General features: G+C 41.2%; 1 protein-coding gene and 1 long non-coding RNA gene across 3 annotated transcripts in view; both read right to left on the reverse strand.

Moving 5' to 3' along the window:
* LOC111982378 (sprouty-related, EVH1 domain-containing protein 2) overlaps positions 1-8,138 on the reverse strand; it is a 30,625-nt gene extending 22,487 nt beyond the window's left edge. For both annotated transcript variants that reach the window (XM_024013936.2, XM_024013937.2), the window contains exon 1: positions 7,717-8,138. In XM_024013936.2, coding sequence (XP_023869704.1) covers positions 7,717-7,784 — 68 coding nt within the window. In that variant the 5' untranslated portion in view covers positions 7,785-8,138. The remainder of the gene's footprint in view (positions 1-7,716) is intronic.
* Positions 8,139-12,689: 4,551 nt separating this feature from the next.
* On the reverse strand, positions 12,690-14,211 carry LOC111982446 (uncharacterized). The gene is made up of 2 exons (XR_002879746.1): positions 14,126-14,211; positions 12,690-13,734 (listed from the first exon to the last, which is right to left on the reverse strand). It is a non-coding gene; the product is annotated as an uncharacterized lncRNA (long non-coding RNA).
* Between the last annotated feature and the right edge of the window lie 352 nt (positions 14,212-14,563).

Genomic DNA, 14,563 nt, shown 5'->3' on the forward strand with positions numbered 1-14,563 from the left:
TGGGTCAAACGTTTTGGGTAGCCTTCCACCAGCTTCCCACAATAAGTTGGGTGAATTTTGGCCCATTCCTCCTGACAGAGCTGGTGTAACTGAGTCAGATTTGTAATCCTCCTTGCTCGCACACGCTTTTTCAGTTCTGCCACAACTTTGGAAGTATGCTTGGGGTCAGTGTCCATTTGGAAGACCCATTTGTGACCACTTTAACTTCCTGACTGATATCTTGAGATGTTGCTTCGATATATCCACATAATTTTACTCATCATGAAGCCATCTATTTTGTGAAGTGCACCAGTCCCTCCTGCAGCAAAGCACCCCCACAACATGATACTGCCACCCCCGTGCTTCACGGTTGGGATGGTGTTCTTCGGCTTGCAAGCCTCCCCCTTTTTCCTCCAAACATAACGATGGTCATTATGGCCAAACAGTTCTAATTTTGTTTCATCAGACCAGAGGACATTTCTCCAAAAAGTACGATCTTTGTCCCCATGTGCAGTTGCAAATTGTAGTCTGGAGCAGTGGCTTCTTCCTTGCTGAGCGGCCTTTCAGGTTGTCGTTATAGGACTCGTTTTGCTGTGGATATAGATACTTTTGTACCTGTTTCCTCCAGCATCTTCACAAGGTCCTTTGCGGTTGTTCTGAGATTGATTTGCACTTTTCGCATCAAAGTACGCTCATCTCTAGGAGACAGAACGCGTCTCCTTCCTGAGCAGTATGACGGCTGCGTGGTCCCATGGAGTTTATACTTGCGTACTATTGTTTGTACAGATGAACATGGTACCTTCAGGCATTTGGAAATTGCTCCCAAGGATGAACCAGACTTGTGGAGGTCTACAAATTTGTTTCTGAGGCCTTGGATGATTTCTTTTGATTTTCCCATGATGTCAAGCAAAGAGGTACTGAGTTTGAAGGTGGGCCTTGAAATACATCCACAGGTACTCAAATTATGTCAATTAGCCTATCAGAAGCTTCTAAAGCCATGACTTCATTTTCTGGAATTTTCCAGAAAATTCTGTTTAAAGGCACTGTCAACTTAGTGTATGTAAACTTCTGACCACTGGAATTGTGATACAGTGAATTAGAAGTGAAATAATCTGTCTGTAAACAATGACTTGTGTCATGCACAAAGTAGATGTCCTAACCGACTTGCCAAAACTATAGTTTGTTAACAAGAAATTAGTGGAGTGGTTGAAAAACGAGTTTTAATGACTCCAACCTAAGTGTATGTAAACTTCTGACTGACTATATATATATATATGTGTATAAAAAAATGTGGATTGGGCATAAGGTAGGTGAACTCTTAACTATAATAAAACTCAGTGTTCATCTTTCTTCTTCTTAATATAAATACATATGCATGTGACTCCCCGTCTACTCTTCTCCCCCTCCAATATCTACACCACAGTTTCGCCCCTTCACTATACGACATTCCTCTCCCTAGACATCTCCAATTAGTATAGTACGCTCTAGTATTTACGGGACTTTGATATGGAAGGTATACTAAATTCAGAATGAAGATGTCATAGTATGGCTGGCAGCTGAAATTGGATAGAAAATGAGAGGCATGTAATCTGTGGCTACAGACCACATGCCTAGTGGTTGCACTACAGACTGAGTGCAGCCACACACTTTATTAATATACTCCAGACACACAACACCACTACTACTATTACTATAGGAAAGGAGATACTTCTTTACTAGATGATTCCATATGTGTTATTTCAGTTTTGATGTCTTCACTATTATTCTATAAATGTAGAAAATAGTCCAAATAAGTGTCCAAACTAGTGACTGGTACTGTAGTTCAACAGCACTTTTCATTTTGCGTCCCGAAAGATATTTACGTACAGAAATGTAATTGTTAACTAAACAGCCGTTCCATGACCACATTGTCAAACCTACTGCCAAAATAAACAAATAAAATAAAACAAACTGACACACCAGGGATAAAAAAAAATATAGAAGAATCTCTAATTGTTCCAACCTCTACATCCTTTCGCTGATAAGAAAAGGATGTGATATGGCTTCCGTAATCTTACCTCATCTGCCTATAACCCCCAAAACACACACAACACGCACACAATCACATCAAATCCAATCATCTATTAGAAAAGAAGACAGTTGGTAGTGTTGATTGGTCCTCAATGGGGCATCAAGACTGAGTATGTTAGTGAGAAAATTGTCCATCTACTGGATAAGGTATTGTCTTAAAGTTGTAGACTACACATCTAAAAGAAGCTTCGGAGTTTTTTGGGACAGTATTTTCAAACCTCTATTGGGGCAAATGTACTGTACATTGGGATGGGAATAACTAGGAATAGAACTACTTCTTTGCTACAGTAAACTGAACTGCCTTTTACCTGCCCAAATCTAATATCTGCTAAACTAGTCATGTCAAACCGTTCACGTGGGGCCTTGCCATTGACGCTGCTAAAGCGAACTTTGCGCCAAAAGTTCGCTTTAGACGTACAGGTTCCGCCATTCGAGCACACTGTTGCCTCAGGTGGTCCACTGACACCGGAGGAAACGAATGCAAACTCCAAACATGCTTATGACATCACCCCCCATACAAAATGGTCCGATCTCAGTTCCCCTATCAGCGGAGAGATGGAGCAGATGGTGTTTTCACTTGGTCACTGTCAAACATTGAGAACGAGTTCCCTCGCCATCACAAAGAGAGTGACTATGCTCTTTAACCAAGTCAACCAAACCGGGGGGAAAGGGAAAAGGGCCCTCTGTGCTTTCACATGAACTCCCCCCGTCAACAGATATCCAAAAACGGGAGCAGGTCGACAGAGGCAGAATGTGGACCTGTGCGATCCCACTATTGAACTGAAGTAAAGGAAATCCATCTTCCATTAGTCATGGCACATGGCCTGTAGCCCAAATGGCAAACATAGCGAATGACTTCCTAATCACCAGGCAAAAAAGCCACAACGGTTTTTGTAGTGTACAGGTTGGCCACCTTTGAGCCCCTCAAAGTTTGGGACAGTTTAAGTCAGGATCAAGACCTTAGAATGAAAGACACAGTCTTATAAGCAAAGCACATGAATGAAGTGCAGTATTATTCATGTGATGACAAGCTTTGTATCATTGGTGATAGACAATAAGCCTATGGCAATGAGGCATCTCTTTGTTGACGTTCAAACAACCTTTCGGCAGGGGGAAAAAATGACAACAGCAACAATTTGGCTCCAATAGTTTCATCTCTGCCGTTGTTGATCTGAACCCTGCCGGCCCAGCTCATGGAAGGGGAGAGTTGATATGAAATCGATCCAGGGCAGTAATGGGGCTGGGAAGCTGGGGACAGTTGTGTTGACCTTTCCTCAATGTCATTTTCTCCCCTCGGTGGCATTATTGACAGCTCAGAGTTTGCTGGTTCTGGGGCGTCAATAGCCAACCAAACCTCCGGAAACAGGGGGGGGGGGGGGGGACGTGCACATGCACAATTGGGGGAATTATTGTCTAGAATAGTACCGCTGAGTTTTATTGCACTTAGACCAATAAAACAGTCTTTAACAGTTGTGTACTGTACGTAGCTGGAATTTGCAGGAACACTGTTGTGTAACTACTTCGGTCTGTTGCTCGAGGGCACTAAAACCTGTGATATCATTCGAGAACATGAGCATCCCACGTATCCTTTTGTGCACACACGAAACGTTGCCAAGGCGACTTTGTTCCAACATTCCCACCATTCGATCATGTTCAATTGCTTAAGAAATGTCAACGCCAACGGTTATGGATTGAAGTAACCTGCTTCTTTTAGCACTTTCACTTCGGGTAAATATTTCCCTTTACATTACCATCTGAGTCATGTGTTGACCTATAGGTGTGTGTGTGTGTGAGCGTACCATAAATCATTGTAAGAAAAGATAGCCTACTCCTTCAGGTCATGGGTTATTGCCAAATCTCTACACGCAGGCCAAGGAACATAGAGCTATGAGCAACATCACCTTTATTGCCAAACCTCCAAGGTGTACTCCACACCCAGAAACATATGCCTTATAGAACGTGTAGGCCAGTGGTGGTGAGTGCCATGTAATACTAGGGATGACCATTGTATCGTATCATTTATTTGGCTAACATGTTGGCTAGACATCAAAAGAGGTTACAGAAGACAGAAATGCAAGAAAATGTCCCACTTTTTCGTAATTCACCCTGGCCTACAGCATGGATGACTGTCATTCATATTCCATTCACCTAGCTCAGTGTAACATCAATAGGTTTTGGCTACTACATGATAATCGAATTCGCCCTATACCCGTCATGAGGTTGCTACAACCTAGCAAATGAACGTTTATATCGTAGGCGCACCGGTCGAGAGACAAATGGGAGCAATCAAAGTGACACATTCAATACCGCCTTTTGCACATGCTTGCCTGCAACTAGCTGATCTAATCACCCACAGTTCACTTTCATAGCAGCCACATACAGAATCATCACTTAATTCCCTTCTATCTACGCTACTCCTCGCACCTTTTCCCTTCGCTTGTGGAATTCAGTGCACAGCAGAACAGATGCCTGTGACCAGGCACAAAAAAAACCTCCGAGCCAAACCTTCATATCATAACTGCTAACCGCTACACAGCCTACATCGCTGTCACCATATTAACATTATAGTCAACAAACCATGTGTACAATCACACAGTAGTGTATAGCAAGCAGTTGGTGGGCCACAGTGGAAATAAATGAATGAAACCAAAAGCTTATCTTGACTTGGAAGAGTTGAAGTGTTGGAAAGCTTAAGCCAGCCACTCTCTGAGTCAGGTTGTTGAGTAGGCTAAATTTGCTACATTAGCTAAGTAAGTGAAAGGTAAACTAAGAAGAGGAAAAATTACAACAAATATACCTATGGTTAGGGTTACTGTATAAGTCTAGGGAAGAGTGAGAACCATGAGCCTCCTATGTTTTGTATTGAAGTCAATGTACTCAGAGGTGGACAGAAAATAGCTGTCCTCTGGCTACCCCAAGGTGCTGCCCTAGAGGGTGCTGTTGAGGCTACTGCAGACCATAACAAACAGTGCGTTTTAATCAGTTATTTGGTAGGGATGGGTGTGAGTAATTGAGTACTCGAACAGACCTCAAAACTATCTTTAACCAGAGATCACGTTTTTCAAATACTGTAAAAACATTTGGTCGAAACTCTGTCGTCTTTGAAGACAACGTTAATTTCCTTCGACTCGTGTTCCATTTGTGCATATGCATTTGCGGGGCAAACAAAAACGAAACCAAGTGGGTCCCGTGTGGTTCAGTTGGTAGAGCATGGCGCTTGCAATGCTAGGGTTATCGGTTCGATTCCCAAAGGGGACCAGTATGAAAAATGATGTAGGCCTACTAACTACTGTAAGTCGCTCTGGATAAGAGCATCTGCTAAATGACTATAATGTCAAATGTATGTATCAAACCGTTCTTCTCCCCAATTCCCTTTCCCACCGTGTCTCTATCACTCACTCAATTGGGTTCCGACCGCTCCCTCTACACATGCATGAGTGCCACACACAACCTGCCTATAAAAATGTATCTAACTGATGGGATACACAAGCTACATTCCTTGCCAAATAACAACAGTTTTATCACAAATTCAAAATGGACTGGTTGACTGAAGTAAAGAAATGTGTGTTCCAACAACAAGCTGTAGTTTTGGAATAATTGCGCCCAATCTAATTTCCACTCAGGCTACTTTGCTGTTGTCACTAGTTACCACAGCCACAAAGTCAAAATTGGCTATATTGTAAAAATGTATGGAAAAAAACGTTTGTCTTAATTTAAGGTTAGGCATAAGGTTAACGTTAGGGTTAAATCTGATATTAAGGAGAGATTGTACAAATAGGCAGGGTTTATGACTGTGGCAACACTACTTTTCAAACTGCTAGTGCCGTTTAGAATTGGTTAGCCTATGCTATAATTGGTTAGCCTATGCCCTAAGCATAGACAAGTTGCACACTGAAAATATGCAAAACATTCGTTTGATAAATAGAAATTGCATATTTTCTTCAGAATCATTAAGCCTAGGCCAACTACATTAAATGCACGTATATCGAAAAGACAGATTTTGGTTTGTAACAAAAAAAATGGTCACTCAACTCACCAAATTGAGCCTGGCAAAAAAWWTTTTTTTTTTTAAATCACTCAGAATAATTGTTCCAGACATGAGATGTACATCACTTCGCGCTATTCTTTTCTATTTTATTCTGTTCTATTAAATCATGTTGTTTTTTTTACTATAAAATAGGTGTGTCTTGACTGTGGTAACGGCTTGGGAAATAAGAGTCCTGGGTGCAAATTTTTTTTTTAAACAATGCTATGGCATTGTACAGCCATAGGATTCTACAAGCAAATGCCACTGCTGAGGTTACTACCTTTTTGAAGATTGTGTTCCACGATATAATATAACCAGGTGAAATTACCGTTTCAATGAATTCATCTTAAAACTGCACCTTTTTTTAAATTGACGACTGGGGCATTTTAGCTATTAGGATTTGTTATTTGTAATGGTTATGATAAATTATGTATCGTTGGCATATAGATAAATGTGCACATATATTTTTCCAGTGTGGACCTTATGTTTTTCTTAATTTGAGTACTTGAAAAACAATCATACAAGTACTCAAAGTCAAAAAATGGCAGTTGTCCATCCCTATTATTTGGTGAAATGTGAATATATTTAGTACCTATAGTTTTATCTAAAAATTATAACTTTAAGTGTTTCACTACTTTTATGAAATTCAATGAAGAGGATGGTCCTCTACCTTCCTTCTCTGAGGAGGCTACAATAGGACATCTATTTTAAAAAGCAAAAGTGTGTAGGCCTATAAGTAAGATGGAATGGACTTTACATGAGAAAATGGCTTGTGTGAAAATGGGTTTACCAGTAGAAATAGAGGGAGAAAAAAATTAAACAATCTGTGCATTAAAAAGAATTTCCAGTGAATGCCTATATATTATTATTGCAGCAGAATCCATGAATAACCTATTAATAGCCTAACGTAATGTACAAGGTCATTATAATAAAATAAAAAAACTTTCGGGCGGAAATGTGGTAACTGCAGTAAAATGCGATGTAATCATTAGACTGAATCAACAGGATTAACTTTCCAACTAGACATTCATATTTGATCCTACTTAGAAAATGATTAAATATTCGCGTAGACTCTGCCAACGCAGCGCGCACCCCCTCGGCCTTTGCGGTTGGTATTTTTATGAATGAAGGACAGTATGCAAATTAGAGCGATTCCGAAAAGAAATGGCGGATATGGCATATCAGTCCTCCACAAAGAAATACTTTCTAGCCAACAGCGTCACAATGCAAACGAAAGTTACTTTTCCGTGACCGTGCACCCAGATCATTTTACATAGTGGTCAACATACAAACATACAAAGTTGTTATACGTCTGCCGTGTTATTTGCATGGCAAATGGTGACATGAAGTGCAGTTGAAACTTTTCACTGTAAACCCTTTACAAAATGTTTCCGATCCAACCCTTCCCCCCTCGTCCCCCCTCGTTCAAGACTGAAGTCGTTCAGGAGGGCGAGTGGGGCCTAACCATCCCGCTCCTCTGTCCACTAACGTTACATTGTAACAAAGCATTTTCAACTTTGGGGAAAAACTTCAGGTCCACTCTCATCATGCATAACATGGGTATAATTAGAGAACTTATCACATGCAAAATAAGAATTAAGGCTACTTTTGTTTAGTAGCTAATGTTATGGGCTACTCACTCGTCTGGGTGTGTTTCCTCGGTCATTTTTTTCGTTTCACCTACAATAATATCCCACCGAGGGTACATTGTGTGGTGTCTTCATTTTGTCTTGCCCTTCTCGTCCAACACCTCGATCACACACCGTAACAGTATCAGCCTAGTTTTCCGAGTGTTTTTTTTCTATGTTTGTTTGTTTGCGTTATTTCTTGCTTCTCTTCTTCGTCTCTCAGCGCTTCACTACAATTATTCGAGTGCATCCACGAGAGTGTAAATCCCTTTGGAATACCTCCACCGATTTAATCCCGTCGCGCCCCATGCTGAAATGCGGTAATTGAAATCGTGCGTTGATGTCGGTGAGGATGGCCCCGTACGAGCCCCATCTCTGGTTACTCCATGTTGGATTCTGTCGGTAGAAGCCAACGCCGCCAACACTGGAATGGAGGGAGGGGGGGCTTGCGGAAGTGATGACGTCAGACGCGAAGGACTGCAGACCGTATAGGATTTTTAGGGATGTCCAAAAGCCAGCAGTGGACTATTTGGCTATACCAAACTATGATGTATGTGTTTCCCTATTTCTACTGTTCCACACAATAAGGTGACTCTCAGGACATTTCATTTACATCACAGTTTGGACTGTACTTTATCATAGGTGCCTCCTAGTTACATTTATAAATAGTGCTGGTTGGTATGTTATGAAGATGTGGATACAAGGTTAATGATACCTAATGTAGCCTATTTATGAACTAATGAGTAACCTGAATACTCCAATCGTGATTATCATGCATTCGTAACAGCTGAAGTTACTGGAATACGACATCTTTTTGATTGCACCATCATCAATTATTTGCCAAACACATCTGCCATTCACTGACACAATAGGTGATGAGAAAAAAGAAAGAAAACATATATTTGAGGGGTCTTGAGTGTAGAGCAGCTGTAGATAGTTTTCAATTAAGGTCATTGTATCACATTACCGCTGTTTCAGCCTTAGTGACAATGAAAATATATATATTTTTATATTGTCAATAAACTATTGTTCAATTTCTCACACATAGAAGTCTCAACGAACCATGGTCCAAACTACAATAGTTGTCTTTTACTACCACCTAGTGGTCAACATATGCGTTACAATCATTTGCCGTTCACAACTGTCCAGATGACATTTTTGCAGTGGTGAATATATAAATATTGTCAAACTGAATAAAAGTGAATATACCTTAATAAAAAATGACTCAAGAAAAAGTGAAAGTCACCCAGTAATATACTATTCGGTTTTAAATGTAGCCTACTTAAGTACAGTGGTGGAAAAAGTACTCAATAGTCATATATTTTAATTTTTTTCCCCCTCACCTTTATTTAACCAGGTAGGCTAGTTGAGAACAAGTTCTCATTTACAACTGCGACCTGGCCAAGATAAAGCAAAGCAGTGCGACACAAACAACAACACAGAGTTACACATGGAATAAACAAACATACAGTCAATAATACAATAGAAAAAGTCTATATACATTGTGTGCAAATGAGGTAGGATAAGGGAGGTAAGGCAATAAAAAGGCCATAGTGCCGAAATAATTACAAATATAGCAATTAAATACTGGAGTGATAGATGTGCAGAAGATGAGTGTGCAAGTAGACATACTGGGGTGCAAAGGAGCAAAAAAATTAAATAACAGTATGGGATGAGGTAGTTGGATGGGCTATTTACAGATGAGCTATGTACAGGTGCAGTGATCTGTGAGCTGCTCTGACAGCTGGTGCTTAAAGCTAGTGAGGGAGATATGAGTCTCCAGCTTCAGTGATTTTTGCAGTTCGTTCCAGTCATTGGCAGCAGAGAACTGGAAGGAAAGTCGGCTGAAGAAGGAATTGTCTTTGGGGGTGACCAGTGAAATATACCTGCTGGAGTGCGTGCTACGGGTGGGTGCTGCTATGGTGACCAGTGAGCTGAGATAAGGTGGGGCTTTACCTAGCAAAGACTTATAGATGACCTGGAGCCAGGGGGTTTGGCGACGAATATGAAGCGAGGGCCAGCCAACGAGAACATACAGGTTGCAGTGTTGGGTAGTATATGGGGCTTTGGTGACAAAACGGATGGCACTGTGATAGACTGCATCCAATTTGCTGAGTAGAGTGTTGGAGGCTATTTTGTAAATGACATCGCCGAAGTCAAGGATCGGTAGGATAGTCAGTTTTACGAGGGTAAAAGTAAAAAGTAAATGTAATTGCTATACATCAAATTCCTTATATTAATCAAACCAGACGGCAGGTTTTCCTTTTTATGTACGGACAGACAGTGGCACACTCCAACACTCAGACATAATTTACAAATGCAGTATTTGTGTTTAGTGAGTCCGCTAGATCAAAGGCAGTAAGGATGACATTGTGCCATATTAATAGATGCGTTGGACCATAATTCTGTCCTGCCTGAGCATTCGAAGAAAAATAAGTACATATTTTCTGTAGGAATGTAGTGAAGTAAAAGTAAAAGTTGTCAAAAAATGTAAACAGTCAAGTACAGATACCCCCAAAAACGACTTAAGTAGTACTTTAAAGTATTTGTACTTAAGTACTTTACACCACTGCAATTTAGATCCGATATATTACATTCTGGTGTAAAATGACCTAGCATGACCTGACATGACATTGCATGGTATATGCTACTCTTGCGTTGTACTTTAACATTATTGCCTTGTGTCACATCATGTTATTAGTAATACTTTTAGTTTGACGTCAACGTAGCTAGAACATATGTTTTGTTATACACCACTTTGCTTTATACATTTCTGTAAATTATATTATTCGTTTTTTAAACAGATAACACAAACAAAGTGAGGGCTATAAAAATGATTACAATACCACAGCAATTGCGTGTTGTGGCAACATTCAGTAGAGGGAGCCAGTCTGTTGGATGCTTCATTCAATGGTTAGTGCTGGCAACATTCAGTAGAGGGAGCCAGTCTGTTGGATGCNTTGGATGCTTCATTCAATGGTTAGTGCTGGCAACATTCAGTAGAGGGAGCCAGTCTGTTGGATGCTTCATTCAATGGTTAGTGCTGGCAACATTCCGATTCTCTACCCTTCTCCCGAACATACTACAGTGTAGTATAGAATACTACGGTACTTACTATAGAATTCTGTAGTAAACTGTAGTATACTATACTACACACTGTAGTATCCCTCAATCATGTGTAGTACTTACTATAGAATTTTGTAGTATACTGTAGAATACTATAGTAAATACTACAGTATACTACATACTGCAAAAACAGTACAGTAAATTCCAAAGTAATGTCCGCAAAAACAATGGAGTCTGCAAATACTACAGTATTTAATGTGCATATACCAGTTATAGGAGGACCGTCTCATTGTAATGGCTGGAATGGAATAAATGGAACGGTATCAAACACATGAAACATATGGAAACCACGTTTGACTCCGTTCCTTTTATTCCATTCCAGCCATTACCATGAGCCTGTCCTCCTTCAACTCCTCCCACCAGCCTCCACCGGCGTATACCCTGTCCCATATCCCAATTTCTGCCACCCATAAGCAAGAAACCTACATGCCAAGTATAGACCATATATTGTGTTCCCTACAGGTTATAGAAAACAGCAGAAGCTCTGAACTATCCGTTCAGACCTCAATCCTACCTACGTACAGGTTATGTTAAATGTGCTCTTTGAGTATGTTGTCCAGTAGTTTTTCTCAAGGAGAAAGCCCCCACTGCTATGCCAATGATAATAAAACAAAAAACCATAGTAAATAATACAGTAATGTCCGCAAAAATATTACAGTAAATACTACAGTCTTCAAAAACACTACATTAATTACAATATATATACATACACTACAGTTTTTTTTACTACATTATTTATTTTATATTATAAACCAGGTGGTTCGAGCCCTGAATGCTGATTGGCTGAAAGCCTTGGTATATCAGACCGTATACCATGGGTATACAATTATAATTTAAAAAATTAACTGGTCTAATTATGTTGGTAACCAGTTTATAATAGCAATAAGGCCCCTCAGGGTTTTGGGGTATATGGCAAATATACTACGGCTAAGGGCGGTATCCAGGCACTCCACGTTGCGTAGTGCTTTAGAACAGCCCTTAGCCATGGTATATTGGCCATATACCACACCTCCTTGGGCCTTATTGCATAAGTAAACTGTAAATACTACAGTGTACTACAATCGTGTCCGCAACACTACAGTCAATACTACAGTACAGTCAATACTACAATACTAGTATTTATACCATAGTATACTATAATATTTTTTCATGTGGGCACTCTCATAGATTTAAACTATAATGGACTGCTGTGAGGAGTATGTTGGAAACACTCTCCAGTCACGCTTGCACCAATCCAATGCTTTTAAATGTATGAGGGGGAGTGAACGAGTGCACGAGCAGTGATTCGGAATGTAGCCATACTCTTCTGAATCCCGAAACAACCCCTAGCCCCTACACCCTAGGCACTCAAGGAAGTAAATCTGAGACGATTAGATAGACTTTTGCATTATGGTAATACATTTTGCATTTCCCGAGGTATGTTAAACCAAATCAAACCATCTGAATAATTGACCCCAGTGCCCTACTCCCTTGTCACTATTGTTGATCTCAGAGGACTAGATAAATGGAAGCAATATGGCAAGTATGTGTGTGTGTGTGTGTGTGTGTGTGTGTGTGTGTGTGTGTCTGTCTGTCTGTCTGTCTGTCTGTCTGTCTGTCTGTCTGTCTCTGTCTCTGTCTCTGTCTCTGCTGTGTGTCTGTGTGTCTGTCTGTCTGTCTCTATGTGTGTGTGTGTGTGTGTGTGTTGTGTGTGTGTGTGTGTGTGTGTGTGTGTGTGTGTGTGTGTGTCAGTTTGCATGTGTCTACGTACAGTGGCCTTCAGAAAGTATTGTCACCCCTTGACCGGGCTCTACGTTCTTTACTGGTTTGTGATTCACTGACGCTGCCTCTGGTTAAAGGGGAATAAAGCAGCCCAAGAGTTAACACATACAGGAACTTTATTTAAACACACTGAGGAAGGTGAACATGGGGATGAAAAGTGGGAGAGGTAGTGGAATACTAGTGGTTCTGTAGAAGGAATTGAAAGGCAATGGAAATGTTGTACATACGATCTCACAAGAGAGGTAGTAACAGTCATTAAGGACTGTATAAATGACATATAATCCCTGAACATGTTTGCAGGTTACAAGAGATACAGAGGCAGCATAGCGGGCCGAGGACATGACGTGTCGCTGTCCCGACAAAGGTGCTCAGGCTGGAGAGGCAATATAGTCACATTCGACGGTCACAGTCACACCTGGCAACAGTGCCAGGGCCGAAGAGACAACTTCTTGCCGCTGTCCACCATGACTGTCCCATGTTCTCCACTGCAACCTGTTGGAGAGGGCTCCCCTAATAGGAGGAAGCCTGGGATCTGGTCTTCTGTTGCATAATGTGAAAAATACTGTATATTCTGCTCAATTCGGGCAAAACGAGCTTCCTGTACTCATGACATATGCAGCGATGTTCGCAACGCTGCAGCTCCCTGGTACTCCAATGTAGAAGAACAATCCAGGCGTTGGGTTTCTGGGGATGTGGCCCCATCTGGTTCTGAGTAGTATCCCGTAGGTGGAGGAGAAGGGCCATAGGGTCCATGCTGCACCGTCAGCAGGCTCTCCAACAGGCTCTCATAGGCTCCAGAGAGGGGGTATAATCCACATGGTAGTAATCCACTGGATACCCTGGGGCCATACCCCACTGGACCGCAGGTGGGCAGTGTGGAAAGTACCCCGTGTGGTCTCTGTGGGCCGCCGTGCTGTAGTGGTGTCAGCAAAATGACAAATCCTGCGAGACAAAGGACCTTGAAAGAGAGCGACCCGGGTCTATGTATTTAACTGGATTGTGACTGATGCCGCTCCCGGTTAAAGGGAAATAAAGCAGCCCAAGAGTTAACACATACCGGAACTTTATTTAAACACGCTGAGGAAGATGAACATGGGGATGTACATGTAGATGAAAAGCAGAAGTAGTGGAATAGCAGGGGTTCTGTAGAAGGAAATGAAAGTTAATGAATTGACTGTACATACAATCTCACAAGAGCAGTAATAACAGGAATTAAGGACTGTATAAATGGCAGCAAGTAGCCTAGTGGTTAGTGCTTTGGACTAGTAACCAAAAGGTTGCTCGATCAAATCCCCGAGCTGACAGGGTAAAAATCAGTCGTTCTGCCCCTGAACAAGGCAGTTCCTAGCCCGTCATTATAAATAAGAATTTGTTCTTAACTGACTTGCCTAGTTAAATAAAGGTTAAATAAATACAAAATAAATATATATATATAATCCCTGAACATGTTTACAGGTTACAAGATATACCGAGGCAGCATACATAATGCAACAACGACAACTAACTATGAAGAACAATATGTTACACAACTCACCATCCCACCAGTCCAGAGACACAGTATGACTGAGTCCAGTTGTTGAGGGGCAGAGACAGAGTTGTTGCTCTCTGCCACTGCTTGAGGGGGACTGATAGTATTGTGTGCCCTGTCTAGTCAAGAGGACGGGCAGATGTCCGGCCCCCTAGTAACTACCCTAGCAACCTATCAGGGCACAGGTCACACAGGTCAAGGAGAGTTTGGGAGGCAGGTTTATGGTAACCCCTAGACTCTCAGGCTCGGGTCATGAGGGATGGAGAGTGGAGTCTTATTCTAAAATCAATTCACTAAAACAAATTCCTCATCAATCTACACACAATACCCCATAATGGCAAAGTGAAAACAGGCTTTTAGACATTTTTGCACATTTATTACAAATCAAAAAAACAGAAATACCTTATTTACATAAGTATTCAGACCCTTCACAATGAGACTCGA

This window comes from Salvelinus sp. IW2-2015, linkage group LG21 (assembly GCF_002910315.2).
Source record: "Salvelinus sp. IW2-2015 linkage group LG21, ASM291031v2, whole genome shotgun sequence".
Taxonomy (NCBI): Eukaryota; Metazoa; Chordata; class Actinopteri; order Salmoniformes; family Salmonidae; genus Salvelinus; species Salvelinus sp. IW2-2015.